Genomic DNA, 16358 nt, shown 5'->3' with positions numbered 1-16358 from the left:
CAGTACTGCAAAAACCAAAACAAAAAAAACTGCATTTTTATATTTATCTTACAGATCCTTTTTTTTTGCCTTTGCTGTGGGTAGTTCAGTGGCATGTTATCAGAGCTGGTGGCCAGGCAAGAAGGTAGTAGGGCAGGAATGCAGGAGGTATTTCAGAATAAGAAGCTCCTTCCCTAAGATAAGCCAGTAAGCACAAGACTGCTTGAGTGGCTACTTGCAGAACTATTTACAGATTACACTGATTTATTTTCAAGACTATGGCTGCCTCCTGATCCACTTTTGGTGGAAAAAGGGAAACTGCTGGTGGCCCACAGTCTTAGGAATTGACTAAGGCTGAGGTTTCTGAAATAGGAGAAATGGTCTTATTAAATAACTGAACTTTGCCTGCCTTTTCGAGGCCAAATTCCAACTCCCATCAGCTGCCTAAGAACCAGAGGTTTCACTACAGATTACATCAACATCATTGTCTAGGACACAATACCTTCCTGTTTACCCATAATCTTCTGCCCCAAACTGGCAGTCACTGCTCCCTAGACTTGCTAGTTTCATTCTTACCTCCAGACCTTTGCTTACACCAGTCTGCTGCCTGGATGCCCTCAATTGTTGTTCCCAGGACTCGTCTACCTCAGGGCACATCTCCAAGCCTACCTTCTAAGTGGTCTTCCCCAGGGCTGCAGCTCTCTTAGGCCGTTTTCTATTTTAGACTCCCAGGGCATCTGTTCTCTTGTTGGGGGCTCATTGTGGTATTTGCGATATAGTTTCAGCAGGACTTTATTGCCTTTTCAGGCAAGTTATGCCAGAATTCCTTTCACAGAGCAGGCTGGGTGACTTGCCAGCCCATGTAAGGGTCTGGATGAGAAGTTGAATTTAGAGCCAGCCTGGGAACATGTTCCACACGACACTGTAATCTTGTGCTCATAAAACATCCTTAGAGGATAAGCATCAGCATGTGAGTGAGTGCTTCTTTCTTTAGGAAGGTCCCCATAAAACAAGTCTTTCAATAGCAGACTGTCAAGCACCAGAGACCCTAAGGACAGGAGCTAGAGGGAGGTGAGGCATTAGAGCTGTTAAATGATCCTGAGGCAACAGAACAGGCAGGAAGGAACATGGTGAACTAAGGATATCAATAGGAGCTATGGATGTGATACAGTGGGAACATGCTCATGCTATAGACAGCTACCAACTTCATACCATCACCATGTTCCCACCCTCCAAGCTTTTGGGGCTTACTCTCCTGTATTCCTTCCCTTTCTCACAGCCTGAATCCCCACCCCAGGATTGTGCCTGAGCTGCTTCCACTGACACCATCTCCCTAGCCAACTTCTAGAGCAAAGAGTATGCAGGAAGAGCAGGGGCAAGAGGGTGACCAGAGAGGGAGAGGGAAGAGGAGTTGGTAAGGACAAATAAGGGAGAAACCATGCACAGAAGCTTTTCATAAGAACTTTATTTCTCAAAAAGGTGGGGAAGAATCCAAAGTATTAAAATAATCCTCTAGCCTTTGTTCTTGAAGAAAAGGATAGGATGACAAAATAATTCATATAAAAATGCCAAGCATAATTGCTGTAGATATTACTCTTGGTTGACAGGAACACCCTAAAACTTGTAGATACTCTGCAGCTCAGTTTCCAACTGCATCATGGGCCCTGTGTGTCTCCTGGCCCAGGACAGCCTGCAGGTGTCTGGGACACTTGTTTACCCACTGCACAAAGGCCAATCTTCCCAGCAGAAATAACTCAGCCCATTTCTGTCACTGTTTCTGATGAGAATGCTAAAGAGAAGAGCTGCTCCTTTTCTAGAATTCCACATTTCCCTTTGTGAAGATGACCATGTATGGAAGAAATGAAATGAGACATGGAAAGACTTATGAGGGATGACAGCACTAGTACAGACCACATGCCAAGACACTTGACCTCACTGAGGTGATAAAAAGCAGCCAAAATTTTCCCAGAGGAAAGTGTACCTTTGTTTCTTACATTAGAGGGAACTGGACTGGGCAAAGTGAAGTACCCCTCTGTAGCAGTTATTTTCTTATTAAAAGACTGGAATGGAGTATGAGCACTGACAGTGCCAAATTGAACTAGAAGCACCTAGGTGCACTTCCCAATAGGCAGAGCCCACCAGGAGGTTGGGGACAAGATCTGGCTTCCTGAAATATGGCTGGTTTCCTTCCTGGCTTCTCTCAACTGGTGTTTCTCTGGGGAATGGGGAGGTTCTCATGAAGATACTTTAAGCTGCCATGCTCTGAGAAGTCTGAGACCACATGGTCTTGCCCTCGAAGCAGCCACTTAGTAGTAAGCAGTCCCTCGAGTCCTACTGGTCCCCGTGCATGGATTCGTGATGTGCTGATTCCCACTTCAGCTCCTGTGAAAAGCAATGGAGAGAGATGTGGCTTTTCCCAGCCTTTGCATTCTGTTCACCCCCCAGACCCAGGTCACATCACTTCATTCTGCTCACCTCCAATTCCTGACCAATCCTCCCCAGTCCTTCAGTCCTGATAAGGTTGTTTCCCAGTCACTACAAATCATGGTGTATCCTCTTCTTCTAATGAAACACAATGTGTTGGCTTCTCTTCTGTTCCTTATCCCCAGTGCATTCTAACAGCCTACAAGTGTAGTCTCTGCCATCAGTTTAGCATCTGAATTGTGTATCATATTTTGATACACACACACACACACACACACACACACACACACACACACACACAAAGTTTTGTTTTTTTTTTGTCCTTTTGAGACAGGGTCTTACTATGTAGTTCAGGCTGGCCTTGAACTCTCAATCCTTCTACCTAGGTCTTCCTGAGTTTCTGGGATTATAGCTGTATGCCACAATGCCGGGCTTGGAGTATGTGCTGAGATATATATCAGTGTTTAGAATGGAGGTTTCATTTCCCCCAAAATTTTCCTTTTAAGGTGTCACTAGTAGCCCAGGCTGGCCATGAACTCTCCTACCTCAGTCTTTCCGAGTTTCTGGGATTATATGTGTGCATCACTACACCTGGATTTCCCTCAAATACTCTTTTCTAAAAAATAATGGATGTGTTCTTAGGATCTCCCAGATACGTTGGCACTTGTCAGTTATTGAATATATGACAAGTTAGTGCTCATTTCCTTTCTCTTTTGTTTCCAGCTTAGACCCAGGCAACACCAGAGTTTTCCTGAGTCTGTTTTGGTGTTCAGCACTGTATTTAATGGAGGTAGGTTCTCTCATTCATTTTAACTTTACTGAGTATGTACTATGTACCAGGCCCCGAGGAAAAAGTAACGAAGAACAGATACAAGGTTACTGTTATCATGGAGATACTGTTATCATGGAGCTAACATTCTAGCAGGCAAAACAGCCAAAGGACAGCTCAGCAAATAGTGTCCTGTGATGCTTGAGTGCAGGAAAGGATGTTGTGACAGAGATAGTGGGGTGGATCTGGGCACATGACATGTAGGGTGGCCAGGAAAGCTCCCTAAGGAGGTGCCTTTTGGCTAGAAACTGAACCATGAGAAGGAGCTGTCAGGGAAGAGCAGATGAGAGGTGCAACAGGCAGGGAGAACAAGTACAGACCTGAGGGATGCTCCTGGGTAGTGGCTGACAAAGAAAGTGGATCACCAGGACTGATTCTGACACAGAGACCTCAGGACTTTGGGCAAGTTACCTAACTTACTCCCTCAGGCTTCAGCGTTTCCATTTGGAAAGTAAGGAAAACAACAGATCCTTTCTACGGAACTCAGTGAGATAATGCAGGCCATGAGCCTGGTACGGTGCTGGACATGCAGTAAATATCTGTCACTTTAGTTTTTCTCTCATCCTGGATGTTCACTTGAATGCTGGGGAACTCAGCCCTCAAGAGTATGCAGGTTTTTTTTTTTTCTTTTTTTTTTTTTGCCTTCAGGAACATAGGGTATAAAGATTAGTGCAAATGCTGTGATAATTATGACAAAACCCAACATGATAAAAATGGAAACTAAAAATAAAGCCTAATGACTAAGAATAACTGAGGCAATTTCCCTTTAATAACCTTTAACAATTCAGTGAGAATGATTTCTCTAGGCAGATCATCTATTCAAAAGGTTCCAGAGGATTTAAAATGTTTTAAGTGGTCGAAATAGTTCTCAAATGATGACAAAACATGCTATAAATGTCTTACTAGAGTTTCACATATTGGTACTCTGACAAATACACTGTCCAAATAGCCCATATACTACAGAGGATTGGATATTTTCTAAATAATGGAGGGGCAGGGCATCTTTCTAAAGATCTTTATTTCAAAGTCTGCTGCAGAAGCTAACCTTGCACCCTGAGCTTACCTGTTTTTGCTTGTGTCAGTGCTGGAGATTGAACCCATGTTCCTGTGCATGCTAAGCACATACTCTAGATTGAGCCCCTACCTGTTGGTTTTTGATGCTGGTACTTAGGTTCAACACAGGTAGTAAGACCTTCTCTTGCCCTATTTTGTTGTTCCAACCTCTGTGTCACTCTGAAGCAGTTAGTCTGCAATAGCAGTGTTGTCAAGGGACTGTAGCCTGTGCACCCATCACGGCCTGTGCAGAAAGACAGGATGGGTCTGCCTGTACTGCAGTGGCAGCAATTGAGCTTTGGACTTGCACACATTAGGATCTGAACACCAGCCTTGTGACTTTGGGCAAGTTACTTCACTTCTCTGACTCTTGTTTTCTCATCTATGAAAAAGGAAGTATGAGTACCTACCTTCTTAACATGTGAAATGTCCACCAACTCAGGTGGGTAACTAGCATTATTCTTTCTCTCTACTTGGCCGCAAGTCTGTCTCTATCCTCTTGGTCACACATGTAGCAGTAAAAGGGAGGTATCTCCACCTTGTCATGATTCTAGCTCTACAAGTGAGTCACAAGAGACTCCTCTCCTGTCTGACCAGTCTTTTTTTACCTAGTCCAAAGCGGTAGCCATCAGAGAAACGAGTGCTGGCATTCCAGAACACACAGGCACTGTCTACATGCTGAAGGAAGAACTCCGCTGTTTTCTCTGCAGGATAAAGAGAAACAGAGTAAGGATGACCCTTGGAGAACATCCCTACTTTCAGTCACTTTTTGAGCAGGATCCAGGCAGGCTAGGAGCCTCCTGTGTTGTCACATGTTAAACATGCAGGTTTGTGAAAGCTCTGAAGAGAAAGATGGCAAAATCAGCATCATCAGTCACAGTTGTGTGCAAAGACAGCTCGAATCCAGATTGCTGGGCAGTCAGCTGTACCCCAGGGCTATAATGGCCTGGTCATACTCCCTCTTTACAGACTTCAGAGTTAGACTGCCTTAGGTGTGAACTCCAAGTCCACATCTACTAGCTGTGTGCCCTTGAACAGTGTCTGAACATCTTCGTGCCTGAGTGAAGAGGGAAGGACATTACCTTACTCGGGGGTGTCTGGAAAATGAAGCGAGGTGGCACCTGGGTGTGCTCGCCTCAGTGACTCACTCAAGGTAAGTGTTCAGTGTTAGCACACCAGTGGTGCGATTAGGAACTCCAGTAAGCTGGCTGTGGATTCCTTTGGGGGCCATACGGCTTCTTTCACCATAAAACCTCTACAGCCTGACACCTCAAAGTGTCCTTCTGTAGGTTATTTGTGGGTTGCATGAATTAATATGTAGTTAGTTCTGCCCTAGGCCTTGGTTTCCTGAGCTATAAAATTAATTTTTTTAAACTACCTGACAGGGGACAGCTGCATGATTAAATGAGAATGCAGGGTATGCCATCTTTACAATGGTGCTAATCATCTCCACCCTGCCTCCGTGATGGGCTGCTGTGACAAAATAAGGAGGTAATATTGTGAAACCACTCAGTAAAACACCAAATACCACTTTAAAGGATTCTATTTGGTCTGTTTGGTTGTGTTTTCCTGCAGGCCCCACAGGGCTGAAAGCAGCAGAACCACCTGTAGATCAAAAGTGGGTAGCTGATACCATGTACCCCAAGCACCTGCACACTGACCATTCTCTGTGACGATGACATCTGTGTGGGAGCTGCCATACTTGTGGATGTGGTCGATGGCTTCCTGGACACTGTCTACCACTTCAATGCACAATTCCAGGTCCCCATACTCAGTTCGAAGTGACTTCACTTCTGAGGGACTGAAGGTCAGATAGGAGGCAAATTTGGGGCCTGCATGAATTTTCACCTGGAACAGAGAAAGTCCAGGGACCACAACATAAACACAACAGAAATAAGAAAGCAATGGGGGTCAAACAGCAGGGCCTGAGTGATGATGAGCCTGTGTGACACAGCAGATCCAGGAAAGCCACAGTACAGAGTAGCGTGTGAGACTTGAAGGACTGGTCCTGCCTCCCACCTGCCAGCATTCTCTGCTTTGGGAAAGCCTTGCTGGCCACTTGCCAGCAATGGGTCCTCAAGCAAGCTGGAGCAGGGATTCAAGAAGGAAGCCTTTGAATGTTATGAGTGTGCCAGGCATTTAATGGCCTATGGACATAAGCCCTTGACTTGCAGCATTTTACTAAAAGAAGCACTCAGTTATAAAACTTCCATTCCCTACAATGTGGGAGCTAGGCACTGGATTCATATGGAACAAAGGAGGTGCCACACATGCATTTCTAATCCCTGTACTCAGAGCCAAACCTGGAGAAGCCCTAGGTTTGCTTTTGAGGTAAGCAGAGCTTGATATTCTAGTCCCTCAAACAGTGGTTTCCTGTCAGATTTCCAACTGGGTCAGCCCCAGCTCCAGATCCTTGCATTGGCCTCACTCCCGCTGGAGTGGTGTAAGGATCCTTGGCTGGTCACTGAAGGCCCCAGTCAGGTCTGGTCCCACTTAGGTCTTTTTCTCTGAGACCATTCAGAACAGGGTGTATGCCTTGATTCTTTAGGGTCAAGCTTTTGCTGTGGCTCCAGTTATAACTGGTGCCTGGCTCGGGGAATAGCTGCAGTGATAGAATGCCTGCCTAGGAAGTATGAGACCCTGAACTCAAACCCCAGTACTGCCAAAAACCAAACCAAACCAAAACAAAACACCCCAACAACCCCAAAACAAACAAATAAAAACCACCAATAACAAGTGGTATTCTTGTCCTCATGGCTCTTGAGGCCATGGTGATTTCCTACCTGGGACCCCACTTGACCCAGGACTGGGTTCAAACATGTTCCCCAGAGACTGGAATCCCATTCCTGAGCAAGACACCCTGCAGATTAGGTTTACTTCCTGCATACAAAGGTGCTGCCTGAGGTATATGTTGACTCATTTTGGTTTGAGGCATTTCAAGGAAAAGCTTTCCTCCTATCCAGGCCAGTTCACTTTGGTGCTTGGTGCCCACAGGTACCCAATCAAATGGGCCACTAATGTAAGTTAAGGACCCAAACGTGAATGATCATGTGATCTAACTCTCCTTTACTCTGTGGGGTGCATTTTCATTTTCAAAACAATTCTTTCATATTCTTACTGGGGTCATGCCACATTTATAAGCAGACTGGAGTCCTCCCAGAAAAAGGATGGAAAAGAGAAGACACACATCAGGGTTAAAGCAACCAATGCCAGGAAGCACCTTCCCTACTGCTGTGCTAGCTTATGTAATTATGAAAGAGCACCATGACAGAGGCTGTCCAAGCTGGAAATACATCTATGCAGGAAGTTTAACAGAATGTCCATTTTTCCTCGAGAGCTTCTATTACCTTGCAAATATACATCTAGAACAGAGGATAAATTTATATTTAAGACTTACTAGATTTGTTTTGTTAAACCTTAATGACATGATATGAATACAATCCAGAGAGGACATTTTGCAAATTTCTGACCCCAAATATCACTATAGTACATTAATATTGGTAATAGAGGACATTTAGGGAGGGAATACATAAAATTTTTGGTTTGAAACACTTTAAGACAAATTCAAAAAGGTATGCCTATTTGGAAACAAACTTTGCTGGCTGAATAAAAGATTGCCAGAAAGAGTCTACTCAGCATGCTGCCCTGTGGTCTGTCTTGCCTGCAAACCCTTGTGGCATGGTGCACACTGCACTTTGACATGCAGCTATCTGTACATCAGTTTGATTCACCTGCTGGAATGCCCAAGGGCAAAGGCTATGTCTTACCCACTTTTGTGCTTAGCACAGTAACTTCATTCATAGTATAGGCTTAAAAATATTCTTTCCTAAATTGCCTTCAACTGTCTGGCACCTGCTCCTGGTCTAACTCCATGGACAGGAGGAAATGTCCTGGTCCTGCGGGTCTGTCTTACCTGCTCCACTCTCAGCATATCAATGATCTGGTCAAACAACGGTGTTCTCAGAAGATCCCGGTGGATTAACAAAGTCTCCAAAGCATTACAGGCGGCTGGATATTCACATTTAGAGTCTCTGACTGAAAGAAGAAGACCAAAGAATTATTTCTAGGCACATGATCCTCAGACACAGGATTAAACAACTATCTGACCCTCACCACACAGGAGACCCTGTTCAGCTCACCAAGTCTGGTGACCTTGTCAACACTGGCCTCTGAATCCACAAACATGTGGCAGATCCCTTCACTGTGCCCCATTACTGGGATTCCCTTAGCAGCTTTCTGGATGTCTCTGACCAGCTGTGAAGAGCCACGTGGAATGATCAGATCTATCATTTGGTCTAGGCGGCAAAGATCTTCAACTTCTTCTCTGGTATTCACCTAAAGAGAGAGAGAATAAAAAGATAAAGATGATATCTTCTGTGCTGGGTTTGGTGATACACACACCTGTAACCCCGGCACTCAAGAGGCTGAGGCAGAAAGATTGTGAGTTCCAGGCAGTTTGGGCAACATAGCATGACTTTAACTCAAAACTCCAAAAAATAAAAATAAAAAAGATGACATGTTCTGCACACACACACACACACACACACACACACACACAAATAACAGAAGTAGCAGCTTGTCTTTTACAGATCAATGTCTGCAGACCCTGAGAACTACATGAGACACTGAAAACTTATTCTGAAAACAAGGTTAAGTTCCTGATCATGTAACTGAAATATCATCCAGCAAATGCTGATCAAACTATACATTCAGTGCTATGCTGTTTTACAGAATGTGCAGACATGGTCCCTGCCCTCACAGTGCTCAGAGCCTAGCAAGGAAGGCAGGACTAGGACACAATTAGCCGTAACACAGTGAAGGTAACTTTTCTAAATGCCAGAGGAGGTACCAAATGCTGTCTGTGGAAGTTGAGGCAGCAGAGACCAGGCCAGCTCTGAGGATCACTAAAGGAAGTGCTGCTCTGTGGGTTCTCTACCTTAAGGAAATGCTGGGACTTGCCGGGGAGTTGCACCTTTCCAAGACTTCTGCTGATAACCTCTAACCTGGGACACTGACTGAACTGAATATTAAGTGCTTATGGTAGGATGCTGGGGTTATGGGCATTTTCTTTTCTTGATTTTTCATTGTCCTCCATCTGGTCACTACTTTTACAACAGAAATATAAAAGTATATGTGCCAGAAAATTCATGACAAGTTTACTCTACAAAGCTCAAAACTGGAAGCAATCCAATATTCATCAGAAGAAGAAAGCATGTACTTCTAGTGATACTACTGATACATATACTTCCAGTATATGCATGTGAATAGAATACTACATTGTGATGAAAAAGGAAAACCACTGCTAGATACAACAATGTGGATGCAAATCATGGAGATAAGAATGAACAAAAGACATATAATATAAAAGTACATTCTGGATGACTCCATTTATATGAAGCTTAAGAACAGGCAAAAGTAACAATGTGACAGTAGTCAACAATGTGGTTACATTATGGTAGTAGTGGGGCACAGTAATTAGGAAGGGCAGAAGGGAGCTTTCTGGGATGTTGAAATGGGCTATCTTGACATGGCTTGTGGTGGTGCATATATGGACAAAGTCAGAGAGTTGTTCACACAAGATCTGTGTATGTTACACATCAGTAGAAAAATGAACACAGGAAGGGAGGAGAGAGAAAGCTTGTCTAAACTAGGATGTGCTGGCCACCACTGGCTCACACCTATAATCCTAGGTACCCAGGAGGCAGAGATCAGGAGGATTGCAGTTCAAAGCCAGTCCAGGCAAATAGTTCGTTAAGACCCTATCTTGAAAAAACCCTAAAAACACACACACACACACACACACACACACACACACACACGAAAAGGCTGGTGGAGTGGCTCAAGATGTAGGCTAGAGTGTGGACTCTGCTCTTTCCACCCAGCAGTCACAAGAACCCATGATGTGGGGCAAAGGGGCCTTGATGGGCGTGGGGCCTTGATGGGCCTAAGTCCAAATCTCTACTCCACCAGAGACTGCCTTTGGGTGAATCCTTTTACCTGAGCCGACTTTTTTCCAATGTAGAAAATATGCCTCATAATTAATGGTGTTTTCCTCATAGGGTTATTCTAAAGATGAAATGAAGTGTCTCACACACATTAGGTGCTCAACAAACTGTAGCTGTTACCATCAAACTTCATTTGACAGTGAGGAGAGTGAAACAATGGTCAGTTTAAACTGTAAGCACAGTAATAATAGTGACAACTGCATGATCTCACTCCTAAGACACTGCATGATGGTTTGTGACAAACTTTAAGTGCATCTCATTGAATGCCCTAAATCAACTGCCAATGAGAAGAACCCACACACATCACACTCAGGGTCTACCACTCTGTAAAGAATAAAGGTGAAATGACATTTCTCATAAATCAAGAATGCTAGGACACAGCCTTCCTAAGCCACTGAAGGCCAAAAGGCCTAATGTCCACAGGCTCATAGGACCTTCCGCTGCTCCAATCAAGTCAGCTTATAGACGTGTCTCGGCCTTACATGGCCTAAACTTTACTTCATACTTCCAAAGACCTGACCTGGTACCACTTAGGCCTGACTTGGCTCATGCCTTGGGACCTACCAGCTGGACGGCCTCCTTGACTCCATGGATGGAGAGGGCTTCCTGAGTCAGGAGGTGAAGAATTCGGTTGCTGTGTGCAGCCTCCTTCCCTCCTTTGAGTAACAAGCCATTACCACTTGCAATAGCCAAGGCTGCCACCTGCACATCAAAGAGGACAGCAAAAGATCAAAAAGAAAAAAACAAGAGCACATTAATAATTATGCTGACTCACATTCACAGTATCTGAGTGAATTAAATACCTGTTTATCCCACTCTACACTGAAGCCCAGAGTTTAGTGATGCCCCAAGATTACACGGCTTGTAAATGGCAGGACTGGGAGCCATACCGAGGGCTTGCCTCTTAGGAACTAAACTATGCCGCTTCCTCAGCACCATTAGCAATGCAACCTGAGTTTAGTGGCCCCCTCCCCAGTCTGGTCACCATGGAGAACACGGTGCTCAGCTACCTTGGTAAGGGAGCCATTGCTCCACCTGACTGGCAATACTGCTACTCACACTCTACTCTGATCCTTGAGTTGTTTTTTTTTCTTTTTGGGTGGGACTGGGGTTTGAACTCAGGGCTCTGTAAGCTTATAAAGCAGGCACTCTATCACTTGAGCCATGTCTCCAGTCCATTTTGCTCTGGTAATTTGTTGACGAGGTCTCGCAAACTATTTGCCCAGGCTGGCCCCAAACCATAATCCTCTTAATCTCAGGCTCCGAAGGAGCTAGGCTTACAGGCATGAGCCACCACACCTGGCTTTCACTTTTGTTTTGTTATATATTGTTTGTGGTGCTGGGGATCAAACCCAAAGCCTTGCACACACTAGGCAAGTGCTCTACTACTGAGCTATACCCCAGCCCTTCTGGCTTGGAATTGTTCCAAGGGCTCTAAATGCCTGATACTAAAAACCTGGAGAAGACTGGAGCTCCTGCCAGCCCCTAGTAGGCAGAGGCCACAGATGCTGGGAGACTGCTGGGGAGGGAGCATATGCTGTTTGGGGAGGGAAAAGGTCTGCCACCCAGGGGGAGGGCTAGTGACCCTGTTAGACCAGAGTTAGTGACATCAACCTGGTCATACTACGCCTGAAGCTTACTTTTCTAAATGTTCCTGGGATGGATGAAAATCATCTTGCTTTGGTAAGGCGGGGGAAGTCGTTTTACTAAAAAACGCTCGTCACACTATGTTAATCTCCAGATTAGGGGTTCTTAATCCTTCTCTGTTTGCTTTTGTTGCTCATGGTCCCCTGATAAAAAGTTACATGAACTTTCTCTGGATAAATGCACAGACATATCACATTCTGCATCTGATCTTTAGGTTTGTGGATTCTGTGTCACCACCCAGGGCTAAGATCACGGGCGAGAAGCTTCAGCTACAGAGCAATCAGCTGGTGTGGGTGAGAGGTGCAAGGACTTTGCATGGACAGAACTCACAGAAACTTAGGACCTGTATCTCCTAGCACTGGTGGGTTTTAGTCACCACTGGGCATTTCTGCAAAACAGGCATATATGGTATGCCACTGTCAGCCAGGAACTGGAGAGGAGACCCTTGGTCAACAATGTGGTTTGAAGTTATGGCAGAGAGTTCCCTCTATGGCATTCTGAACTCCCATGGTCCCCTGTGCCTTATACAGAGAGTGTAAAAAGAGCTATATCATCCTACTGACAATCCAGGTGGGAAATAGTCCCAGGTTTCAGAGAGAGCTTAAGGCAAGGAAATGAGGTCAGTGTCTAATGTCACCTTGTGTTTCGCAGTATGGTGCTGGGCCAGACCTTTAGCACAAGCTTTCTAAATATTCCTTAAAGAGGGCTGCACTCTAGCTTCCAGTAACTAATGAAAGGTCTTTTTTTAATCAATGTGCCTATAGGAAACCATCTGTGACACTGACAATGAAGGGTCTTTTTCACACAGCAAGGCCAGTCATTAGATGAATGACTGCAGCAGACAGCAGGGACTTGTGGTCAAAGAACAAAGTGCAGCATAAGCCAAGATACTGGGAAATCTGTTCCTGCACTGTGGAGTGATGGTTGATATGGGCTCTAGTAACAGCACTACCCACACAAGAGTAACAGGAATATTAATTTTTTTTTTCGGCAGTAGTGGTGTTTGAACTCAGGACCTTGTACTTGTGAGGCAGGCACTCTACCACTTGAGTCATGTTTTAGTTATTTTTCAGATAGGGTCTCACATTTTTGCCTGGGCCATCCCCACACATAGCTGGAATTACATGTATAAGACCACACCTAGTTTGTTGGTTAAGATGGGGGTCTCACTAACATTTTACCAAGACTGGACTCCAACTGTGACCCTCTCAATCTCTGCCTCCCAAGTAGCTGGGATCACAAGTGTGCACCACCATACCTAGGCCTAGGAATATTAACTTTTATAGGGCTTTTCTTCTTCAACTGTAAAATAGATATATAATATCTGCCTTAGGATTACTGGAAGAATTATAAACATAAATTACCTTAAAAACAACCTGACAATAACATATTAAAAGTTATCTTTTTTGGGTAGAAAAAGAAAAACTCTTCTTTTTCTCTCTTTCACACACACACACACACACGATTATCTTTGGGAGACTTACCTCCAGTACTAAGAACATATACTTCCTCTAACCCACCCCTACCCTCAGAGGAAGGGCGTTAGTCACACACCTGGGGTAGACAGTCAGGGCGAGATTCAAAGATCACCAGTAGAACACCAATTGGGACAGTCACTTGCTCTAATTCCAGGTTTTTGGCAATTCGTGTTCGGCGCAAAACACGTCCCACACTGTCCTGGGAGGAAGCTGCGATCTGACGCAGCCCAATGGCCAAGCTGTTTAGCTTAGATGTGGAGAGACTCAGACGCTTCAGCAGGGGGGTTGCAAGTCTCCCTGAAAAGTGGTGACAATACGTGATAAAGAGGCAGACCTGGGCAGGCTACAATCATCAGCTTACACTTCTTGATGTCCTACTGAGCATGTGACACTGCGTTAGGAAGAGACATGGAACACAGGAGTCTCAGTGAGACGACATGCCTGCCATTTACACAGCTTTTCCTGGGTGGCATTCGGCAGCATAACATATACCATCATGAAAACGTGTGTTCATCTATATGCTCTGTGCCTCTAATCTTACTTCCAGAAGTTTATCATTTGCATGAGTAAGCCTGCACCTGACAGGGGTACATACCACAGTATTTTAAAATAGTGAGGAACTGGATTCTACCCTAAAGATTCAGACAAGGGGCTCCAATGCAGTTCTTATCAAGCATATCTATGCCTATTGACATGAAAAGCTATTTAGGATACAGTCTGTGGAAAAGGCCAACTATGGACTAGCACATATGATATGATCCTACTTATCAAACACTGCAGATGTACATGTGCATAGGGAGATGTCTGGAGGGCATCATAAAACGGTGATGACCTCTGTCTACTTTATCTTTCTGTATTATTTTAAGTTTTATAATGAGTGAATTAGTTTTATAGTAAGTAGCAATAGAGATTTTTTTTTTTTTTGGCAGCACTGAGGCTTGAACTCAGGGCCTCACACTTGCTAGGCAGGCACTCTTTCCACTTGAGTCATTCTGCAAGCGAGGTATTTTCTTCTGAAATAAAAGTTAAATAGAATTATAGTAGGATCATATGCAGAATTTTCTTTAATTTTAAGTCAGACAACAGGGGCTCACACCTATAATCCTAGCTACTTGGGAGGCTGATCCTGAGGATCACAGTTTGAGGCCAGTCTGGGCAAACAGCTTGTGAGACCCCATCTCCAAAATAACCAGAGCAAAATGGACTACAGATGTGACTCAAGTGGTAGACCGCCTGCTTTGAAGTGTAAAGCTGAGTTCAAATCCCAGCCCTACCAAAAAAAAAAAAAAATCTTTCTCTAAGAGTCTTTACCAACAGAGCTATTTTCTCTTCTTGAAATATTTTCTTAGAATCAATTCCCTGAATTAGGATTACCGAGCAAAGGGGATTACCTTGCTCATGTATAACCAGGGATTTCATTCTTTCTGTGTTTTATTTATTATTGGGATAGGGTCTTGCTGTGTTGCTCAGGCTGGCCTCAAACTGGAGTTCTTTTTCCTCAGCCTCTTAAGTGGCTGGGATTACAGGCACGTGACACTGCATCTGGCTGAATTTCTTTTTAAATTGAGACATAATATTTGTGCATCTTTATGGAGTACACTATGGTAACTAAATACAGGTGTATATGTATAGTAATAAAGCAAGGGTAATAAGCATTTCTAAATCTTCAAACATTAATTTTAACCCACTGTGTGTCCTGTGTACTTCAAGAGAGACATTCCGAGGATGAGAAATCAGAGTCTACCAACAACAGCAATGTGACCTGAGCAACAGATTTAACCTCTGTGAGTCTTAATTCTTTTACTTTAACTGAAAAGATCTGGGGTATTAGCAAAAACTTCCATTTTTGAAAATCAAGTTTGACTTTCCAATAATACAAAGATACAAAAGACTAGGTGTAAATTTCAGAGGATTTTCTGAAACAATGATTCAAAACAAAAAACGTAGAGGTAATGCTCATCAGCTTGTTTCTTTGGAGGGATCATCATGAACCCAGATGTTTAAGTAAGGCATACTTATTCAAGAGGAAAGGGACTGTAACACCTTTTAAAAACCAGCCCCGTTATCTTAACATGGAAAAGACAAAGAAAGAAGAAAATGGAGAGAAAGCATCAGGGACTCACGGACTTTCTAAGTTGTCTATGATGTAAGTTGGGTCTTTTTGCTCCTTCTATTCTAAGCACCTAAAGGGCATTTCTGGACAGCACCTGGTACTTTCTGTGGGAAGACTTCACACTGGTTAATGAACTAAAAGATAATCCATCTTCCACCACAGGCTGTATAAACTATCTCTACACCTTCTCTAGGCATACTGTCCACCCGTGCTAGAATCCCATGTCCATCTCTGACTACACGGCTTTGGATGAGTGACAGCTTCTCTGAGATTCAGTTCCCCCCTTTGTAAAATGGGGATAAAAACTTCACAATATCATATTATGAGGGAGCTACTGTTTATTACCATCTTACCAGTAAAACCCTTAGCACTGTGTCTGGTAATACAAAAAGGCCCCAATAACTGTTAGCTGCTGAATGTTTAAAGCAGCAAGCTTTCAGTCTTCTTTTTTGAACCTGAAACTGCCATGACAGCCACAGCTGACCTGACCTGTGGGGAATGGTCCTTTGAGGGTTGTACTAAAATATCTAGGGAAGAGGCAGGAGCACTGTGAGAAGTTTGAAAAAGCTTATCTAGTATTAGCCACCTACCTTTGATAAAAATAATGCACGAGGTATAATTTCTCCTATTATAACCTTGCCTCTAGGCAGATCTAAGAATTACTGGTCAAACAAAGAACAAAAATAAGTAAAACCGAAACCCTCCACAAATGACTCTTTACCCTGTGCCTCCTCCAAGTCTTTTTTATTGGCTAACAGGATCTCATCCCGCTGGTCCGTCAACAGATCTGCCAGATGATGGATAATTTCTGCTCTCTAGAAGAAAGGCAA

At 44.0% G+C, this 16358-nt stretch overlaps 1 protein-coding gene across 3 annotated transcripts in view; it reads right to left on the bottom strand.

Annotated features, from left to right (window-relative positions):
* Positions 1 to 1424: 1424 nt before the first annotated feature.
* The window catches only part of Aldh18a1 (aldehyde dehydrogenase 18 family member A1), a 38587-nt gene continuing 23653 nt past the window's right edge, over positions 1425 to 16358 (bottom strand). For all 3 annotated transcript variants that reach the window (XM_074078637.1, XM_020175079.2, XM_020175080.2), the window contains 8 exons: positions 16250 to 16343; positions 13492 to 13712; positions 10855 to 10992; positions 8425 to 8620; positions 8199 to 8320; positions 5947 to 6133; positions 4894 to 4989; positions 1425 to 2361 (listed from right to left, as the gene is read on the bottom strand). In XM_074078637.1, the coding sequence (XP_073934738.1) occupies positions 2180 to 2361; positions 4894 to 4989; positions 5947 to 6133; positions 8199 to 8320; positions 8425 to 8620; positions 10855 to 10992; positions 13492 to 13712; positions 16250 to 16343 (1236 nt within the window). In that variant the 3' untranslated portion in view covers positions 1425 to 2179. The remainder of the gene's footprint in view (positions 2362 to 4893; positions 4990 to 5946; positions 6134 to 8198; positions 8321 to 8424; positions 8621 to 10854; positions 10993 to 13491; positions 13713 to 16249; positions 16344 to 16358) is intronic.

The sequence above is a fragment of the Castor canadensis genome, chromosome 7 (genome assembly GCF_047511655.1).
Source record: "Castor canadensis chromosome 7, mCasCan1.hap1v2, whole genome shotgun sequence".
Taxonomy (NCBI): domain Eukaryota; kingdom Metazoa; phylum Chordata; class Mammalia; order Rodentia; family Castoridae; genus Castor; species Castor canadensis.
Note: the sequence above shows the minus strand (reverse complement) of the source record. Positions and strands in the feature narration are given on the sequence as shown.